At 42.4% G+C, this 22,174-nt stretch overlaps 1 protein-coding gene across 2 annotated transcripts; it reads left to right on the top strand.

Moving 5' to 3' along the window:
* The first annotated feature begins 4,624 nt into the window (after window positions 1-4,624).
* On the top strand, window positions 4,625-21,451 carry LOC139219859 (leucine zipper putative tumor suppressor 2 homolog). 2 transcript variants are annotated; one of them, XM_070851852.1, is made up of 6 exons: window positions 4,625-4,730; window positions 16,012-16,554; window positions 17,740-18,321; window positions 18,523-18,645; window positions 19,210-19,356; window positions 20,221-21,451. In XM_070851852.1, the coding sequence occupies exons 2-6, from the start codon at window positions 16,039-16,041 to the stop codon at window positions 20,926-20,928; spliced, it is 2,076 nt and encodes a 691-aa protein (XP_070707953.1). In that variant the 5' UTR covers window positions 4,625-4,730; window positions 16,012-16,038; the 3' UTR covers window positions 20,929-21,451. The 2 variants fall into 2 exon arrangements, with proteins under 2 accessions (XP_070707953.1, XP_070707954.1); XM_070851853.1 differs by lacking the exon at window positions 4,625-4,730 and adding an exon at window positions 8,146-8,281.
* The last annotated feature ends 723 nt before the right edge of the window (window positions 21,452-22,174 follow it).

The following is a 22,174-nucleotide window of genomic DNA, read 5'->3' as shown; positions in this document are numbered from 1 at the left end:
GTGTGTGTGTGTGTGTGTGTGTGTGTGTGTGTGTGTGTGTGTGTGTGTGTGTGTGTGTGTGTGTGTTTGCATGGTTTTATGTGTGTACGTGCCTGAAAGCCTGGCAAACACTGAACCTCATTTATCCTCATTTTCTACTCTTCTATTACACTGCCCATCCCAATAGGTATCTATATTTATTTCCTCCACTTCACCCTATTTAATGTAACCTCACAAACAACTGCACAGTGTAGCTGCAAACTTAGTGTGTGATATGATGCTCACACAAGCACAAATATTGAATGTTTCTGAATGTAATCAGGCTATACATCTACTAGACTGTTCATTTTGCTTCATGCTATAAAGTTGCCTGCTGTGCTTATCAGACTGTTTGTAATTAAAAATGTAATAGTTTAAGTGACTATGAGCAATGTTTTTATATTAACAATTGAACACATGGCTACTTTTATGTGAAAGGAGTCGCTGCTCTCATTAGTGTCGTTTCCAGCTGCAGCAGACAGCTGTTGTCAGGGAAAAAGCTGTAAAAACCACAAACTGTCCAGTAAAGGAAGACATGAGCATCTAACTGGTGAACATCGAGGAGCGTTTATGAGCTTAAAAGCCAGATATTTCCTCCGTGAGCTGCAAGATGGTGCTGAAAGGAGGGAGAATATGGGACTTCATCAGGTGGACACGAACACAACTCTAAATGAATTAAATGTTTGCTTACTAGTTCGCCATATGAACTTTATGTTGTGTTTACAGCTCTTTTCTTCTAAAAATGTCATGCTTGTTAAACGTCATCAGAAATCACTTCTTTTTGACCAACAGTCAAAACTTTATGTAGAAGCTGTAGGTTGTCTAAAATCTTGTCACTATAAGAATCCTTGTAATATATCATGTAGTATTTGTTATACTTGGTAATTAATGTAATCCTTACTTTCAGCTATGACAAATAGCTGTGCAAGTACTGATGAGATTTAGATGATGCATATCTTCTTATTTTGTCTTATATATCTCTGTGGGAAACTGTGCAAGCAAACAGAGCTCTTTCTTTTTTTTTGGTCAGCTGGGAGATTGTTGGCCCTCCTGCCTACAGATTAAACCTAAATCTGTGTTCTCTTTTCTCTCATCTGTCACCAGTGTCAGACTTTGAAGATATTAACCGTCTTTGAATGTGCTCTGAATACCTTCCAGGACACCCACTTGCACACTTACGCCTGCAGATATGTAGATCAATTTGAGGACTGCACAGATGCATAAAACTTGACCACCGTTCTGCTTTGACCTTTACTGAGCACTGACACTTTGAGCTCTCACAAGCTTTTCACCGACAGACTTTCTTGTTCATGTTCAGAGGCTTGGGAGTGGATGGATAAACACTTTTTTTTATTCAGCATTCATCAAGAGTATGAAAAGGAAAGATGGTTACTGGGAGATTTTATTTGTCAAACAGAGATGAAGAGAAGGATAAAGCAGTAGAGATGTTGATTCTCATGTTTTTCACAGATTTGATAATCACAAGGATAAGAAATCTTCTGTATTGGGCCAAATATTAGATGACCCTGACTATAAGACATAAAAATAAAACATGAAATACCAACGCACGATGTAATCCCACATTGGTGTGGCTTGTTTATTGGTCGCATAGTCTTTTTGAGCTGCTTACCTTCTGTGACACAGAAGGCCTGACAGATAATTTGGTTCACGCTAGTCTGTTTCTGCAGTCAATGTCAGGAGACAAAACAAAATCACATGCTCAGGACAATGCAGTATTTTTCTGATGCCGACTTGGCTCTGCAGAACTGCATTTTTTCATTCATTAATTTGTTGATTATTTTCTTGATTAATCGTTGTTTGGTGTGTAAAATGTAAAAAAAAAAGGTGAAAAATGTCAGTCAATGTTCCCCAAAGTCCAAGGTGTCCTCAAATGTCTCATCAGAAACACAAAGATATTCAGTTTACTGCCTTAGAGGAGTAAAGAAACCTGAAAATATTCAATATTCAAATTTAAGAAGCTGGAATCAGAGAATTTCAAAGCTCTCTACAGGACACTGTTCATAGATACTAAAGGAAAAAAGATCAATGAAGTACAGAGAATCAGAGAAGTGTGACTCTAACCCATCCCTATTCTGTCGAAGCACTTAATGTGGACTTAAAAACCTTCTTTAATGACAGACCTGTTAAATCAATCACCATTTCACACAGGAGGGCCTCTATTCGCTGCAGGTGCTTAGGTGCACATTATCTGCTTTGAACCATCATAAAAGCAATTCAAGTCCACCTCAAAGGAACTCTCTCAGAGGGGTTAACTCGCTTCAATTCTTTTAAGTCGGCTCTTTTTGCCAAATAAAGTATCTTTACTGTCTGGTGGAGAAGAACAAGAGACCCCTCATCTTTACTCCACCACTGCATTGATTGCTGATTGATTTGTGGGGTCAGTTAACATGTCACAGTGAGGTTGAGCGGTATTGAAGGCTGTCTTTGAAGGTGCCCCATTCAGCAGATGAATAATGAAATTAAATGTTAATCACAGTGCAGACCTCTACTCTCTTTTCCTCTCTGTGTCTCTTCCTCTGCTGTTTGGTCTTCCATTGATGAGGATTATCCCCTCCAATGTGGACTTGCAGGTGAGGGGAGTGGCCCTGTTAAGTAAACACTGTGGATTGTGATCTGTGTAACGATTCTACATCTTTAAAACAAACAACACTATTAAGTTATTCCCTTACAGAGCTCAAAGTATACACTATGGCTTGGCACTATCACACTGCAACATTTAAGAAGCCGCCTTAAAGCCATCTGGATTGAGCTACATTACATGTGGGAAGCCACAGCCTCCTCAGCACTTCCATCTGTCTGTAACATACCAATACAGTGTATTCAGCACAGATGGAAAAGCTGAAGGTTTGCTTGGCTTTAAGTGAAGCCTTTACAGTTGCAGCAACCCTGCAGGCTGTTGGGATTGGTAATGTTAATTTCAGCAAACATCCCTGATCCTCCTGATAAAACAGGATGCACAATAAACAGTTAGCTGCTATTTCACTCTCATTCAGTCTCAACTTCCACCACAACCTTGTGTGCTTTAGGCTTCAGTTTGAAATCCTGATCAAGTGCAAGCACAGTCTAATGTTTCCGTCAAATTTGTAAAATTGATTCACATATTCTTGTTTTTATTCTATTTTTCAATCCACAAATGACGCACATAATGGATAGTTATTACAGAATTCCTAGAAAGCTTTCAAAAAGTGCACGTTTCTTCCAAAGGCTCCTCTAAATTTGTTCTTTTAAATAAAAGAAATTGGCTCTGCATCAAATAAGCGACCAAGTAAGTGCTAGATTTTATTTTTCACGCACATCTTTCCAACTGTTTTTGAGAAATTCTGTCTAACAAACTAACAAAAGATACAGTTATCTCCTCGTCAGAGGTTGAACCATATAACCGAAACTTTCTATCAGGAAATATAGAACTTTTTTTTTTCTACATCACTGCATGTGTACAGTGTTTCCTTTGTCGTGCTGTCTCAGCTCTGATATTAAGACACTGGTGTGTAGCTTTGGAGAACATCTGGTTAGATGTCATTGGTTGTATGAGTTTATACACTTTTTCAGAACGTTTAGGTCAGAAAGAGGTCATAATGTAAAATTCAGTTAATTGCTCAGCTCTAGTATCAACACTGTGTCTGTGTGTTGGTCTCTGAATACTGTGTGAATAATTTATGTACAGTATTACTTGGAAATATGATCTCTCAACTGGCAATTAGTCCAGTGCTTAGGTTCTGCAGATATTTATGAAATTCATTTATGCTTAAACATGAGTAGGAACAAAGTACACCTTGAAAAATTGGCCTGAAAAGGGAGAGTGGAACCTGCAGGGCTGAAGAGCTATCCGTCTGTTTTATCGGACATAATAGTGTTTGCTGAAAACATGATAGTGCCAAATGCAATCTACTGTTGTTATTATAAGTATTATTTTGGAGTTATAACTCACGGCAGCAGGACTGTGAATAGCCGGTCTGAAACAAAGGCCATCTGGTCGACTCACCTCATAGTCTTTTCTCATGCGCTTCCACTCTAAACTTAAATATTGCTTTACCACTAATACACCAGTTTAATGAATTGCAGATGGACTCTGTGCTTCTTTCCAGATGTGCTACTCACCTTTTTGTCTTTCTGGATGTCGAGGCAGAATTTGATCTGAAATCTTTGTTTAATGAACATTTTTCTTGTAACACAGGTCATTCTTCACTTTGAAACTGCATTAAGTTTAAACATCACCGTAGAAAATGACACAAACATGTTTGGAAATCCTACAAACCTTTGAGTTGATTCACAAATACGTAAAAGAATGGACTACTATTTTTTACTTTACTCGGGATGGCTGTTTAGGGAACTGGGTGCTACTTTGAGTTTGGTCTTCACTCTCGTTGACATGGAAAATCCCCTCAGTCTCAGCCTTCCTCCATGTGAAGCTTTTTTGCCGTCATGACTCAGTTTTTCCTCTTTTTCGCTGACTTCTATAAACACACTTGTCACACTTCAGGTTTTCCAGCTCCTCACAGTGGTAGTAGTCTGACTGCTTCTCTTCTGCTGATTCAACAACATGCCTTTTTTTTTTTTGTTTTTTTTTTTACAGAACAGAGAAGACAGAATGAAAATCTGCTCACCGGTTTGACTTCCTGGGATGCTCGACCGACCTGTAGCTCATGCTCGTCTAAGGCCGCCAGACGCTACAGACAGGGTGTCATTGACAGGTAAGTGGAGCCTTTTGGACAAAATGTGGTTTAAATTCAAACAAAAGAGAACTCTGAACTTTTCTTGATGTGAAACTGGACCTTGACGTTTGATTTTATGCAACCACTCACAAGTTACTGCAGGGATCTTTTCTCACGAACGTGCTGCCATAAGTTGTTGTTAATTTCTCTGACATTAGAAACCATGCAGTCATTTGGGGTTGGGACTTTATTGACTTTAAGAATTTTCTCCAGCTTGCAGCACACACAGCATTGTGCATCCTACTAAGTGTGGATGTTAACACACTCCTGCTGTGTGGGAGTTAGCGACAGATCTTAATCATGGATAGGGTTTTGCTGTAATTCCAGAGCTGGAGGCGTAACCCTAATCTCCTTGGCACATTATACAGTGAATCAGTGTGGCTAAGTCGGGTCCCTGCCAACTCAATACAGCCATCCCATTTCTGTGGATTTATGACGGGACTTACTAGGAGTATTTATTTCAATCTACAAAGCTCTGTCCCTCTCTCCTTTCTCTTCATTTGTGTCTAAAACTGATGAACCCCCCCCCCCGCTGAGTGCCAAACCTTCGCACTACTTTTTATTTCGGAGGTGTTCATGGATTGCTTTGTGCCGTGGTGGATTATTTTGGAAGCAAGCGGTCCAAAGGGCCGGCTGGTGGAGGCCAGTTTTAGCTGCAGTGTCCAGAGGGAGAGATGTCCCCACACAGAGGCAGCGCGGACAGTGATGGATGGCCTAGCTTTCTGTCGGTTCCCGGTCCCAGACGTGAGGCGTTGTTATGAAAATATAGAAGGAAGCAGGCTGATGGTGCGCAGAGAGATGGCAGCCTATGATGGATGACCACCTGCTGGGCAGCCGCTGTAGATGCAGATAAACTAAGATTGTGGCCGCTAAAGAGCCACTTTCAGTGTTCACCAGAAATTGGCACACAGACGGCACTCCTAAACGTTTTGTGTATCTCTGTAGGATAATAAACTTTATATGGCAGAGGAGAATAAACCAGAAACCACTAGACAGTCGTACCCAACATTACTGCAAAGCCACACTGGAATTATTTGTTTTAACTGGAATTTCACTTGAATTTCCCTCATGGTTTTCCCTTGGCTGTCCTGCAGACGGAGAAGGAAGCCACACAGTTGTCATTTTACTTTACTACTTTGACCCGTAAATCAACTCCCTCCAAAGCGGCTGAGTCATGTTAGCCCCCCCCCCCAGCCTATAAAGAGGTAGTGTTAATGGTGGCACTCACAGAGGTGATTTGCAGCCTGCCTCTTTATCCCAGCACTGGTGGCCTCGGGTCGGCTGATTGATGATGTTTGTCGTCCAATCTCGGACTCCTGACTGAGAGTGGTTTCTGTTGCTCCGGCTGCAGCGGGACGGAAGTTCACTTGTGGTGTATTCAGTGCTCTCCAGACCTCCCATAGAGACGTGACCAAGAATGACCTTGAACTTCCCTCCTCGTCTCATTGCCTGAAGGACAAACTTAGAAGTGCCTACCAGTGTGACCCAGTTATAGAAGCAAGAGAGGGAGCTGAGAAGAGAAAGGGAGAGGGACAGATCTGTGTTTGTGTGTGTGTAAGGCGGTGGCAGGGCATAGCCTACTTCTTGTACCCTACTTTACCCCTTTATTTCATCTGAGAGCTGAGCAGCTGAGCTCTAACTGCACCATCTCGTCCTGTTGTTTCCTTTTATTTTTTATCTGTTTTGGCCAGATGGTGGATTACAGGTCGAGGCAAAAGCTGAATGCTTTGTCACAAGAGCGTACACTTCTGGAAGCTGATCGACTGGTTTCTCAGGATGTTACGGACTTCATTTGTTATACTTTAGTGATCCTAAATATCCTAACAAAGATGTTTTTGATTCAAGCTTTAACACATAAATATCCCTATCTGGAAAAACACGAAAAAAATTAAATTTACCCATTTAATGTCAAGACATGTAATCCTTAATATAGAAATATCCATTAGTGTAGCTTTAACAGTGGATCAAACTATATGAAAGGGGTTCACTCGTAGTGTTTTGGTGTTTTTCAGCCCATTGTTTTGGGTTACTTCGCATCTTTACCATTTTGGTTCACTCTCCCTAGTCTCAACAGCAGTAGGTGGCTGTTTTCTTTAAGAATCCTCTTATAAACTCTGTGTAAGCTAGTTTTAGTGACTAAGGAGCCATATATTTCCCTTCATGAATTGGCGAAGACCAAAAGGAGCTAAAAGGAGAGTGCAATTTTATGGAATCGCCTCCTGAGTGTGTTGAGTTAAGCTACAGTGCATTTTAATTATTACAAACTAATTTGTAAGTGTAAGAATTCCACCAGATCAAAGTACGTCCACTGAAAGTGCTTGTTTTGGCCACTGATGGGCTCAGATTGTTGTTTGAAGTGTCTGACAACATTACAGAAAGGATCTCTTAAGAGATGGACCTCAAAGATCCTTTTTGTTCAACCAGAAATATCTGTTATATTGCTCGGTTCAAAACTATCAGACTCATTGACAAAAACAGCAATTTTACATTGTAGTAACTTGTCTACTGCTGTCTCGATCAGTTAGTTTCCTTCTGTGTTATTGTGTGACTTTGGTGTTTTAAAGGATTAGTTTGGATGAGACGCAGTGTTTGTGTAACACACAATAACACAAACAAACCACTCAATCAAGTGAACAGTAGACCAGCCACTTCTGTGATCTGTCAGGTAAAAATTACTGTTTTTGTCAATGGAGTCTGGTGAGTTTTATTAGCGCGATACAATGGCTGTAACCCATAAGCATATCACAGGTCTATCTCTGTGGGATCCTTTCTGTTATGTTGTCGGATACATCGAATAACAATCTGAGCCATTTGAGCACTTTTAGTTGACTTTAGTTGAACAGGCTCATTTGCCCAGAAAAGATTACATTACAGTCTTTACAGGTCGTTCAGCCTTTTGTATTTCTCCTTAATGCACTTCGATTTAAAAAAAATCAGTTCTACCAGATTGTGGTAAATCCGGATATTTTAATGTACGGTGATATCCCTGTGCAGTTTTCTTTTTCACTCCTCATTCTTTTCTTCTTGAAATAGGCAGGAAAAGCAGAATAGTCTTTAACTGACGGCTCGCCTTTCCCTGGCTTTCTGTTTCTTCCTCCTTTCTCTGCTTTTTTACTGCCTGACAAAAGGCAGTAGAGGACTTTGCAGAGTGTAGTTTCTTTGGTCAAAGGAATGGTAGAGGAGGAGTGGGGCAGGGAGAGAGGAGGTGTATCTGTCAGAGAGAGGCTGGGCTGTGTTGAGGAGGAGGAGGAGGAGGAGGTGGGAGGAAGGGGAGGGGACTGTGCTCCCATTCACATTGGCGGTATTTGGCCTGAGAATGAGCTGTTTCTTTTCTTTTCTTTTTTTCTTTTTTTTGAGGGGGTTAGTGAAGTTTTCCTCAGGAGGGTGGGTCAGAATCAGAGGCAAACATCCAGGAGAGCAGGAACAACATAGTGAATGTTTGAGCCGGCTGAACCTGAGACGCTGAAGGAGCTGGATGATAAGAAGGAGCTAGTCAGACACCAGAGAGGATATGCAGGGAACAAGCTGGGGTAAGAAACTCAGAAGGAAGGAGCGTTGGAGAAAAGGGAAGTTGACTTTATTACTCTGGCAGTCAAGGTGACAATGATGTTTGCTGATGGCTGGCTGTGTTTCATTCACTGTTTGACTTATAAAGCCACTGTGGAAGATTTATTTGCATCATTAAGATATTAAAGAAGTTAACTTATGCAGGTTTATTCAATGTTGGTGTGAAAGAAGACTCAGGATTAATTAGTTGACTGACAATTAATCCATATTTATGGTCATGACTTTAAGTTAAAGATGAAGGTTTTAAACAACCAAAATAAGTAAATTGAGGATTGTGGTCTTGAGAAATTGTGATGCTATTTTTCATTATTTTTTAATGTTACATTGACTAAACAATTAATGGATTATTGGAGAAAAGAATCAGCTGATTATTTGATGATTAAACTGATAATTGGGTGCAGCTTTAGAAATACTTTAAGTATAAAGTCGGCGAGCAGTCGACCTCCATTGATGGCTCATCTCTGTTACTGTTCATTAAAACAAAAACAGTGACAAGCTGAGGACGTTAATTGTGTGTGTGTGTGTGTGTGTGTGTGTGATGGGGGAAGTGAAAGGAGGCTCTGGCTCTGTTTCAGCCCACTGTAATTATTGACAGTGTTCAGAGCAGCAATCAAAAAAACCTGTAGTCCCTCATGAGAAATGCACGTTTAGTTAACTGTTCTCTTTGTCTATAGGCTGTCCGAGTAAGGCAGCTATACCAGTGAGTTACACAGAGGTAGCTCTGATGTATTTATTCCTATTTCTGCACATAATCAGTGCTAAAACAGTCAATTTATCGGGCGGTCAGGCTCAATTCCTTGTTTAAGTTATTAACCATGTTGTGTCTATAGCTGCTCTAATGTCAGGATCTTTTTGTTGTTGGTTGGAAAAAAACAAGTGATTGAAGATGCCACCTTGGGCACTCGTGTGTTTGTGATGTTTTGTAGACTAAACAGGTAACAGATAGTGAAAATAATCTTGCAGCTCTAGTTGAGAACATACACATTAAGCATTGTGACCTGTAGTGTCTGTCGGGGGGGGGGGGGGGGGCTCGAGGTGTCTGCCTGTGGAGAGGAAGGTTGTCCACAAAACTGAAATAGCTTTGTCACACTTTCCCTCTCTGTTCCAGTTTCTAGAAGAGAGGAGGAAGAATGAGGAGATGGGAGGAGGGGGGGGCAGAAACAGAGTGGGGTTCAGGAGTTTGGGAAGAGAGAGATGGAGAGTGGAGGAGGGGATCTCCACACTCATTTATTTGTTCCCTCATGCAGACGCTCCCTGCTGAAAACTGAGACTCTCTCTTCGTCCTTTCTTTCCACATCTTCCTCGTGTCAGAGGTGGTGTCGCTCTCAGTGGCGGAGCCTCAGATGAGGTCCAGTATAACAGAGTTCCCCCCACCACCCCCCTAATCCCAACACTTCATCTGGTGTGGGGAATATTTTTAGACTCTCACCTCTGTGGCTGTGGATGTGTATTCATGGCGTGGTACTAACAAAGAAGGATTTAGAGCAGGCTCTTTCAGTTTGTCTCAAAGCAGGTTAGTGTGAGGCTGCAGTCTTGCAGGGCAGAGCCAGTAAACAGTCTATACTGTATCTTTGTAATATGAAGCATCCATAAAAAAGGCTTTTATACTGTTTGTTTCTCTGAATGCCAATCTCAGATGCAGTCAGACGAAAGGTTGCCCTGCATGCCAGTAAATGTCATTGGAATTTATCAGGACTTTCTGCTGTGTAATGAAATGCACTGCTGTGACCTGACTGTCAGTCTGTGAACTCAGGCCAGTGAGTGGATGAAGCACAGTCTCTGTTTCACATTTCATATTCGGTGACATCTTGTAGACTGAAATCTCAGCAGTAATTTTTAAATGTGTTGATCTCAGCATATGGATTTCTCATCTCTGTTACAGCTTCCGCGTCACCATAGAAATTAGATGTGTAAAATGTAAAGAGACATTTTGGCTCAATAGTTATTTTGATTCTAATAAATTCCTCCTCTTTTATCCCTTCTCTGCTTTTTGTTAGCAAAGAGCAATGTACAAACCATTCAGGTATTTATTGAGCTTAATAGGAAATAATCTGTTGGCCAAATGTCGTCATTAAGTATTCATTTTTAAACATTGTGTCATTTACAACTTATTTTCAACTTAATAGTTGAACACTAAATCAAAATAATGGCTTCAAAAGGAACCAATTTTGATAAAGATTTGAGACAAATACTCTGATTCATTATGTGTCAGCTGGTTGTGAATAATTGATCAGTAGCAAATCTGTTTTGTAATAAACACCTGCAAAGCCCAAAATCGGATATTGAGGTCCTGCTTTATCACCTGTGATGAAGAGGTGCTCGGTGTTATAATTAACTACTAACTTAACAAACAAGTGGTAATTTTTGCCTGGGGGCCACGACAACAGCATACAATCAGTTAAAACAATTAAACGTATGTGTTCACCTCTGCTTTTAACTGGTCATTCTTAAAAACCGCAGCAATTGCAGATTCGCTCTGTGCTGCTTTTTCTTGTGTTTGATCCATGTGAGTAATTCTATAAACCTGCCAGTGGGGATAAAACCCTGAAGCCTTGAGGTGACAGCAGATCCCCAAAGCTGCTACTGCTGGCTGCTGCAAAGCAAAACGCTCTGCACAGGGGGAGGAATATTTCTTAAAATCTCCTGTGGCCACTGTGGCAGTGGATGTAGACTCTTCCCTGTTCACACACTGACCAGCTCCAGTTCTGTCCATGTTCAGTGTTGGCTCTCATTAGCTGGAGAGCCGGTACATTCCTCCTGCTGGAGGAGTGGCCGACTGACTGACTGTGAGCAGACTGTTTTTGTCTGGGAAAGCCCTTGAAGGTTTTAATGCCCCTCAGACGGACCGACTCAGTCGGTCAGCTGACACTGTACACATGAGTTGGTTAAGATATAATCTGCATGCCATGCAGTGGTGTTTTTGCCGTGTATTTGAAATGTAAATGTTTTGTCTTTGCATTTTTTCAGTGCTGAAATGATGGACAGATATTTTTTACACTTAATGCCAAAAATGCCAACCATTCACTGCTTCCAGCTTCTCACAAGTGAGGATTTGGAGCTTTTCTTGGTAAATATATGGTATAATATGGTTAAATATCTTTTGACTTTTGCACCAAGCAATATGAATACCCCACTTTAAGGTCTGGGAAACTGCAGTGGGCATTTTTAACAATTCAATTAAAGAGGTACTGCACACTTTTAAGTGTTTTTGGAGCTGTGAACTAAATGATATGACTGGACTGAAACTCATCAATGCCCCTGTTGGTATTCACATTATTTTTTTTCACTAAATATATAAGAATCTACACTTTCATGAGTTGAAAATGGTGCCTTCTAAATAACGTTAACGCTACATTACCAGAGACTCATCATTCGCTGGAGTTTACGCTATAGAAAGATGGGAGGTGCTCCGGCTTCGGGCGTTTGGGCTCTGGACCACCGTCTTCCACCACACTAATATCCACTTCAGGGGACTCTGAAGGGAAATCCTCCTCAGATAAGCGCTCTGTGACATTGGTGCCCTGTGATTCTGTGTCGCTCTCATTTTTCTCTGGCGAGGGGATCATATCACTGAGCCACATTCATTTGTCTCTTGCCTACTTTTTTAGCGTTTTACGCAGTTGGTGGACTGTTTATTATTATTTGCAGCAATACAACAGTAAATTTACGCAGCGTATTATTGGAATATTATCTCCATTCACAACCCCCGTATACTTGACATTGATTTATCCACCAGTCATTAGTTGTTGATGTCCATTTATCTTCCATTAAGTCCAACAGGGAGCATATTGAAGATTGTCAGAAAACCTAAAGAAAGACTGAAGGCTTTCACATGCTGAGGGGGGGGTCCTGGCCTCCCTGTCAGCCCTCTGACCCCCGCCCCTCTTTTCCAATCTGCCCCCTTCTGATGTTTGAGGCCCCGGTTCCCATGGCAACACAGAAGAAACCAGGACTGCATGATCATGACGGGGGGCTTTAAAAACTATTTGAGACCCCTCTGCTCTCCTTAGTCCAGTCCCTGCATAGTTTCAGTCATCTTGAGTCCAGAGGGATTAGAGCTCATTCACTTATCTGGAGAACTTTAGGGCGACAAGCGGCCTCCCCCCCCCCCGATCAGACATACTGATCTGAGGAAAGCAACGACAAGCAGTCACTCCTGAGAGAGTGCAAGTTTGAACGGAAGTCTTTTGGGGTACATTATAAGGTCTAATGTCTGTGTAGCAAACCAGAAGTTTGAGTTTATGGCCCCTGTCAGACATAAACCCCGTTTTCGGTCTCTTGTCTGAACGGCTTCAAGCTAACAGTCACAATGGTCATCTCACTTGGTCAGAGCTAATAACATTTCTAACATCAGTTTCAGCATTACGTGGGTGAATAAATGAATATATAAAATGCTTTACATGCAGCATGTGAGAAAAGTTAACCAGGGAGGATTTATATATAGCAGGCACTGAAATTTACTCTCTAATAACTTCAAATTTAAAATCTTACAAATATCAGTGAGAAGCAGCATTTCTCATGACCGCTGTGGTCATTATGTTAAGCTTCAAGAGCAAAATAAGTTTGGTGATGCACATTCAGCTAGCAAAAAGGACACTTATTTAAATCCCCTGTTGAGTTTGGTTGGCGCGAATCCTTCATACATGTTGTAGCAGGAACATTATTTTGAGCATAAGGAGCTTTTCTGACAGCTGCAGTTTGTAACAGACTCTAGACGTTAGTGTATTACCATATTAAGTCTGATTTCCAGCTATTCAGAATGGATTATATGTAATAAATATCATCATGGATTAATTAGCTTTTCTCAGTGCATAGAGAAATCACACAAGATTAATCCTACAGACTTGGCTCATTTGGACCGTTAATTCTGCCTCCCAAACACCACATGTTGCTCCAGCTGCCGTTAAGTTTCCTTCATACAGATACTGATGCACTAATTCAAATATGCTCTATGAGTCTTTTACTGCTTCCAACTACCTGCCTGTCTGCCCCATGGGGGAGGGAGAAAATTGAGTTTTTGTAAGTTTGTCATAGTAGTTTTTTAAAGCTGTACCACGTTGATGCCAAAAACCTGCAGCTACTAATATTTGTGAGCATCTTTAAAGAAAAACAAGCCCAAAAGTCTTTGTAATAAACAGACTTGCAACTATGATGCTGGTGCAGTGTAGACTTTAGAAAACATTTTTTATTTCTATGTCTTTTCACAGTTTTTACACAACATAGCAAACATGCTGCCGTACCAGATTTGACTCAGTCAGTTATTATGAGTGTAAGTAGGGATCAGCCCAACATTAAGTGTGCTAATTAACATGTGGTAATCACAGTTAAATCGCAGTAGTAGCCTTGTAGCCTCTCAGTAAACTTGGCAGGTTGGAAAATGACTTGGCATGGCCGTGTGCTGGCAGGTGGAGTCCAGAAATGTGTCTGGCCGGCATGCCCGTCAGCCCCTCGTTCACCTTTTTAGCCATCTCCGCCACTAATTGCCAACATGGACAGTTTTCTTTTTTTCCCTCAGCCATTTTTTTGGCTAATTTGTGTCAAAACAGGAAGTTTAAGACAGTGAAACAAGAGGGAAAGTCCTAGATGGGATCCGCCTACAGATTTGCAGGTGACATAGTGTGAATTGCAGTTTTGCCATACTTTAAAATCCTTGCGTTGTCAGACAAGCCTGAAACCCGAGAACAGGACACACCTGTCAGTCAGATGTCCATTTTCTGTGACTCACAATTTAGTTTTTTTTTATTTTTAGAGCACAACTGGCTCTGCTGTCGTCACTGCACCATGACCTCATCATCATGCGTCCTGTTGGCCATTGTTCTCCAAACAAAAACTCGACTGTTCACCATCCAAGGGACAAATTGTTGACATTACAGCCTGTAGTGTCAGTATTTACCACCAGTACTGTGAGAGTGAGGGAGTGAAAGAGCAAGTGTGTGAGATCTTGTGCCTCCTACATTGTTAGAAAATTATTTTTGAGCATTGTTAGATTTATTCAGCAACTTTTAACGCCCACAGCTACAGTATCACAGCAAGTTCAACCTGTCCCCTCTTCTCTGCGTCTCTACTTTGAGGTATTATCCACAGTTATGAACTTTTAGTTATTCCTAAGGCTGATGAGATGTGTGGAGACAGTAGCCTTTGTTGCTGTCAGGGAAAATGCCAGCATGTTAGAAGCCATTTTACATCTCAAATGAAAAGAGACCCTTTTCTTCTGCTGCCTCATGCCTCGCAAACCTCATGCCTCAAGCCCTGTTTGTGCTGCTTGAATGGGCTTCATGAATGGCCTGTCCTGGTTCTCTGTGTGTGGGCCAGCATGGTCTTGTGGGACATTTGTATGCTTCAGTCTACTGTACATCATCTCTGTTTTGCCTCTGTGTGCATATGTGTGTGTTTTTAAGAGAGAAATTCCTTGAAAGCACCCTGGTGTGGAGATGGAACAGCTAGAGTCTGACCTTATCAGTGTCTGGGAGAAAAACACGCCATTTCAACCATTATTAAGTTTCCTAGATAAAATGAGTAAATATGACAACAGCAGGTCTTTGTGTCAGATATATATAAAAAAATGCACAATTAACATGGAAATGTTCAAATACCATTTAATTATTATTAATTATTCATTATTCAGACACCTAAAACACTTTCTTAGCAACTTATTTATGAAACCTTGAGACTTGGAACTGTCCTTAAAGACATGAGACTATATTTTGATTTGACTTGGACTTGATTCAATTGACTTGAGTGTTGGCTTAGATTGTCTCAAAGACTGTAGACTTGACTTGGATCCTGAATTACTGTAGACTTCAATGTACTTGCTATAAGAAGACTTGAAACTTGATTTGGATCCTCATCCTTAAAGGTCCAATATTATGCACAATGCATCTTTTATTGTCTGTTAAACATAAATCTGTGTCCCGGGTGTGTCATAATGGGATCTGTTGATCATGTGACCTCCTGGCCCTTCAGCAGGCTGACTGTCCGCACCCACTGAAAATCTCCTTAATCCATCTGCCTGCCATTGTTTTTTCCTCACAAACGTCAGCTCCCAGTAACACAAAAATGTCGTAGGCGAGAGCCAAGCAGCAGATTGTTGTGTTCTTCTAAACATAGTGTTCAGACAGAGGCTGAAAACAGCTGCAGCAGCCATGTCTGCTTTGAGGGGAGAAAAAAAAGCATTAAATCATGTAAACCTACTCAGGCTCATCCCAAAAAAGACGTGATTTGGACTTATCCTTGATGAGACTTTATGACTTGTGAAATGTTTCTTTGAGGTCTAAAAGAAGCAGCATAAATAAGATGCTTTCTGAGCTGCAGTACAGGACAAAACACATATCTGAAGTAAAAATGCCACTTTTTTTAGTTAACTTGTGATCTGCAGTCTGTAAGAAACACAGCTCTCTGAACCATATTGAATTGCATTGTGTTGAATTAAATCATCGTGAATTACACTGCATCGCAAAAGCAGTGAATCGTATCTCATTGGTAGTTGTTTGATATGCATCTTTAATGTGTCAAATCGTTGGCATCATTGTTTTGAGGTGCACGTCCCTATTTGAGGCCTCCTTACCAGACTTGGCTTGGATTTGTCTTGAATGACTTGAAACTTGAAAACATCCGATGGAAATGAAATGAAAATACCTTTTTAAACACAAATACAGTTGTGTAAAACATCATCTTTCTTATTCTTGTCTCTCAGAGCGAGTGGCCCCTCCGAGCTGCCACCATGGCCCTGGTTCAGGCTCTGCCCATATCTGCTGAGCCCCACAACTCAGGCCTCAGCGGAGGAGCCCGCAGGAGACACCCCTCCGGCTCCTCACCCCCCATCAACGCTCCACCCTCCACTCTGGATCCTATGGGTTCTGTCAGCAGCCTCATCGCCACCCGCCCCGGTCCCTACCAGGACCATCGTTCTGGCATCGAGCCGGGAGCCAGGGTCCGACGGCCCACACCAGGCGCCTCCTGTCTGGGCTCTGAGTCGCCCCAGGACCCCTTACTGCAGAACATCCCCCCGCTCAAGAAACAGAGCTCCACAACATCCAACAGGGGCCTGGAGAAGGAGAGCGGGAATGGGAACTATACCTATCTGAATGAGGACTATGTAGGTGACTGGAATGACAATCATGTAAGACCTGCGAGCCCCGGGAGTGATGGAGACGAGACTAAAGAAGGATCAGGCTTGAATGGGAATATGGGGGGACCTCCTCCAAAACTGATCCCTGTGTCAGGAAAACTTGAGAGGGTGAGACTTTAAGGATAAAATCTTCAATTATACTGAGTGTAATTTCAAGATTGGATGTAGTATAAACTGTTTTGCAATATACAGCGAGGTGTTTGTGTTTCCACGACAGGTTAATAGACTGTCTGGAAACGTCTATTATCCGTTGTTGTTGTTGGCTTACATGTTAACTGGCTTTGGACTACACCAGGTTGATAAAATGAGGGAAAACCTGGTTGAGTAGCGTTGCCATATTTTTAAACAGCCTGCCAACAGAGACGGTTCAGAAACAATATGTGTTGCTAACACAGAGACAGGACTTAATTTTCTCCTGATTTATCTGTCTGAAAATGTTTTTTTAGTGTCAATGTTTGAAAGATAAGTGGCTTGTGAATAATGGGTCCAATATTTACTTTGGGGACTTTGGGGCAAATTAATCGGTCATAATTAGTGATCACATTCATTTCTCCCATTGAGACAGGCAGCAGGTCCTGAGTCTACTCACCTCAGACAGAGAAAAACACTATGAAGTGGGTCTCTCTCCTATACCGTCTCTGGTCTAACGCAGTACAAGTCAGCAGCAACGCAAACTACAGCCAATTACCATTAAGTTACATTTAAAAACAGTTGGATTTAGTGCAGGACTGTTGTGTTAGACTGCATTAGTTTGAGCCAGATGTACCTAATAAGCTGGCAGCTGAGGGTATATCCAGATAATGTATATTTTCTTGGAAATTCTATCAAAGTTGTTTACCAGACAGGAATGCAAACATTCAGTACTGCCATAAAGAAATCCTAGACGCTGCTCACTGCTTTAGATCCTATGATGTGACCTTCACCTGCAGATGACGTTTTCTCTGTTGTGATTTGTTTTTCCTGAGTACTTCTCATCCACATTGTCTTAAAAATTGAGATTAAAAGTTAATTCTTTATTCTGAAAACAGTAGTTGGCACAACAGTCTCAGCTCAAAGTCCCTTCAGCCAAAGATCCTATCAGCCAGCAACAGTTCACTAGAATGCTGTGTTTTAGATTTTCTTAATACTTCAGGAAGTTAAAATGACGTAAAGAAAATTAGTTGAGGACAACCTTATCTGTGTGATTTAAAACAATAATTTGCAGTGATATTAACGTTCTGGCATTTGAATTCATACGTACTGATTGGAAAAGGTTTCTTGACTCTCAACACTCTCCTCGTTTTCCTTCCCTAGAACATGGAGAAATCAGTGCTGCGGCCCACTGCCTTCAAACCCGTCATTCCCAAGAACCGTACGTCCATGCAGTACCTCTCCCCTCGCCACTCTGCCAACGTATCAGAAAGCCAAAACAACCTGAACCTGCTCAGCCCCACCCACAGAGAGGTGTCACCCTCCTCTGCTGAGAAATGCAGCTTGTACAGCCGGGCCCGTAACAGCGGCGGAGGCAGCAACCAGTCCTGTCAGCTGTCCGACTCGGGACGCAACTCCCTCTCCAGCCTACCACCTTACAGTCAGGCATCAGGAGAGGCCACCGCTGGCCACCTGGAGCCCATGAAAAGCGCCCCGCCAGTCAGCGGGCACGGACACACCAACTCAGACAGCGGCCGCTCATCTTCCAGTAAGAGCACAGGCTCCGGTTCGATAAGTGGCCGAGGGCAACCTCTGTCTGATAGCGGGTCCAGCGGGCGCTCCCCGGGCCCGGTGGAGGGTTATGAGGGTGTGGTGAGGGACCTGGAGGACAAGCTGAGGGAGAGAGAGCTGGAACTGCAGCAGCTCAGAGACAACCTGGACGAGAATGAAGCTGCAATCTGTCAGGTTGGTTGACGTTACGTCCTGTCCCCCCGGAGTTGGTAATGGGAGAAAAAAAAACATGAATTGGTTAAGGCTTTAAGTTTCTGTAGCTTCAAAATCCTTGATTATGTGTTTTTCAGATCATGTCTCACTTTTACAGATTTATAATATTTAAATCAGACACTGTAAATAATTCCAAACTTTGTGCTGTACCTTTTGTCGCAGGTTTATGAGGAGAAGCAGAAGCGCTTTGAGCTGGAGCTGGAGGAGCTGAGACAGGGCTGTGCCACCAGGATGCAGGTAGCTTCACAGAAGGCCCAGCGTGCACAGCAGGTGCTTCAGTTGCAGGTGGGAACTTGACATACAGTCAAAGATTGCTAAAACATGCCGCTAATCAATGCTGTGCACAAAACCAGTACGTACAAGAGCCACAAGAATAAAGTAGGTTTTTAAAAAGCTGTGTCATTTAAGTAATTAGGTTTGCTTGATGAAGCTTTTTGTTTTAATTAGTGTCGGCATTAATCGTCCAATATTAGTCTACAGTCTACATTAGCGGGCTGAAAGGAGACGTTATGCTCATGAAGACAGTTCTCTGGGTTTTTGCAGCCAACAGCAGAACAAGAACAGCTTTGCCTGATACATTCAACATCTTAACACCAGAGCGAACGCTGGCCATGATCAACATATCTGTCTGTGACATCACATGCAAGACCAAATCTAAATGGAGCGTTTTTATATGTTTATTGAAAGTTGGAGCAAGAGAAATAGAGAGAGGATGGTTTTTCGTATAGTAATAGAGTCTCTTGACACTCCAGGGAGACACTTGTGTTGAAAACACATTATAAAATGCATTTAGCCAACTGTGAACTGCAACGATCAACCAGGCTGATACTGGCTGTGTCATGGCTGCAGGTCTATCAGCTCCAGCAGGAGAAGAAGAAGCTGCAGGAGGACTTCGCTCAGCTCCTGAAGGAGAGGGAGCAGCTAGAGGAGCGCTGCACCTCCTATGAGCATGAAAAGATCCAGCTGGGGCCTCGACTGGAGGAGAGCAAGTGGGAGGTGAGTTCAGCGACACACTTCGAGTGAGGGACACTGACATTTTATACATCTACTGTAGTAATGGGCACAATAAAAAGAAAAGGTTTGAGCCATGAGGTTTCACACCTGTAGTGATTTTACCATTTCCTGTCCATCCTTAAACTGCACATATTATACCATGAATTGTGTTTCAGAGCATCTCATATTTATGGATACATTTATTTCCCTAATTAAAATAACTGGAATCATTGTTCAGTGCTTCTCTGTGTCACTTCAACACTGAGTGAAAACGCTACGAAATGCAGCTGCAAAGACAAACTGTTGGAGTGGGTTTGCTCATGTGATGGCAGGGATGCAGGAAGACGAACTTTATATGGGTATAATCAGTCATGCAGGCCACTAGAACAGGCTGCCTCAGTGACTTTATAAGCTCTGCACACTGATCAATAATAAAATGGATTTCCTCTGCTGTTTGAGGCAATTAACTGCGCCACAAGGACTCATTTCTATAAGTGTAAAGATCCCTGAGACTAACTGATCATTTTAGTCTTTTCATACGGGGGGGTATGAATTTCACTTCACAGCTTCTTTAATTATTCAGCTGTAATTACAGACTCCTGCTGAAAAGAAAAACATGATCACTAAAACAGAACAACTTCCAAACTTCCTCAGTCACTCAACATGACAAGAGGAGAGTTACAGGATGCTTTTCATTTAGACAAAGATTCAGCATCATCTTTCAGACTTTTCTGCCTTTTGACAAAATAATTGGGAGATTAAGGGCTAATGGGAATAATTCTCTCTTTATCATTAATGAGCCTGTGCACCAAAATTGTGTTTTACTGAACTAATGATGCATCCTGAAAGTTTCTCCTCTCCCCTCAGGTCTGTCAGAAGTCGGGGGAAATCTCGCTGCTGAAGCAGCAGCTGAAGGACGTGCAGGGAGAGTTGGCCCAGCGGGTGGGAGAGATCGTTTCACTGCGGGGTCAACTCAGAGAGACTCGCGGTGAGCTGACAAACACCCAGGTCCTGCTCCAGGAGGCCCACGGTACAACCCGCACACGAACGCTGGAGCTGGAGGTGTGTGAGAACGAGCTTCAGCGTCGCAAGAGCGAAGCAGAGCTGCTCAGAGAGAAGGTCGGACGCCTTGAGGCAGAGTTGTCTCATCTCAGAGATGCGTTGGCCAATCAGGCCACAGGAAACAGACAGTGTCAGGTGTTCCAGGAAGCAGAGGAGCAGCTCCTCGCCTACGAAAGCGACGAGGCGAAAGCCCAGCGGCAGAGCAGCAGCGAGGCCCTGCAGAACATGAAGGTACAGATGGACAGGATGAAGGCTGAGCTGGTCTTCGAGCGTCAGCGGGCTGAGCAGCAGATGGGAAGCTTCGAGGAGGAGCGCAGGATATGGCAGGAGGAGAAGGACAAAGTTATCCGCTACCAGAAGCAGCTGCAGCAGAACTATGTGCAGATGTATCGCAGGAACCGAGAGCTGGAGCAGCTCCTGCAGGAGCTCAGTCATGAACTGGAGAGCAGAGAGGAGGACGAGGGTAGCGGCAACGAGATCAACTTTGATGAAATTGCCGCCACGGAGATATGACCCTCCCGTCTCTCCATCTTTTGATTTGCACTACTGTCAGTGAAATGTTGTTTTTCACCCACATGTCACAGATCTGATCTCTGTTGTGCCGTCTAGACAGAAACATTTTCACAAGAGTAAAAAAAAACAAAAAAACATGTGCAGTGTAAAATCAGCCACACTTTGCCTCATTGGTCTTTTCTCCAAGGAGTCCCACTTGAAAGCCAACGACCTCTATTAGTCGTTAGTAGGCCACCTCAGTCCTCCGTTAATGTCTGCATTAGTGTTTGAACTAACTCAGACATCAGCACCCTCTCCCAGTATTAAGCATTTGTGGGTGAAATTTGTTGTGTTATGAGTAACTTCTACCAACCTTTCACCATCGCCCTGCTGTGTTTAGCACCAAACACCCACTCTGTGTTAGCAGTCAGCTCTCATTAGCACAGCTAATTTGGATGAAGCCCAGACTGTTGCCTGTTGACAGTAAACGTAGGAAACCACACTTGCAGCATGTCATGATGAGAACGAGTGAATCAGAGCGACGTGCTAATGTCTCTCCACATCACCCGAAGCCTTCATGTAAACAGTAGATGTTTCCAAAATATGAACACCTCCCTCCAACAGGAGGAGCTAGAAAAAGAAATCTAATTTTCCACCCATATATGGCACAAATTAGTTTGTTTTTATAACTCTACTACACTCATATCATAGACTCTTTACCCTAAATCATGAACATCTGTACAGTCTAATGTCATTAAACGCAATAAGACCTGGAACACCTTAACTCTTTACATCCAGTGCACGTCTGGTTTTCTCTTGCGCACACAAAAGTTCTGAACCACCTTTGAAAATAAACCGTCATCTGGCACCAGAGGATTGGATTAAATCAAAGTGTAGGAGGTATAGATAAAAACTTCAACCACGGTAGATGTACAATAATTATATACTGCACTATTAATCATCTGTGTATCATGATGTTGTAAATGTTCAGGAAAATCACAGCAGACATTTTGACATGTCATAGCGGGAGAAGCATGGGTTTAATTAATAATACAGGAATACAAAGAGACTCAATTCCAGGGCCCCGGTATTGTGCTTACTGGCTCACTGTCATGGTTTAATGTGACACTTACTGGAACCGAGCCTCCGTTAATGAACGGTGTTTCACTTGAGCTTTTCCTCTTACGACAAGCAAAGGTCCACACCTGCCCAAAACCCAGATCAGGAACCTGAAACCGAAGCAGTTAAATGGAATCCGGCCATCATT

The sequence above is a fragment of the Pempheris klunzingeri genome, chromosome 20 (genome assembly GCF_042242105.1).
Source record: "Pempheris klunzingeri isolate RE-2024b chromosome 20, fPemKlu1.hap1, whole genome shotgun sequence".
Classification (NCBI taxonomy): Eukaryota; Metazoa; Chordata; class Actinopteri; order Acropomatiformes; family Pempheridae; genus Pempheris; species Pempheris klunzingeri.
Note: the sequence above shows the minus strand (reverse complement) of the source record. Positions and strands in the feature narration are given on the sequence as shown.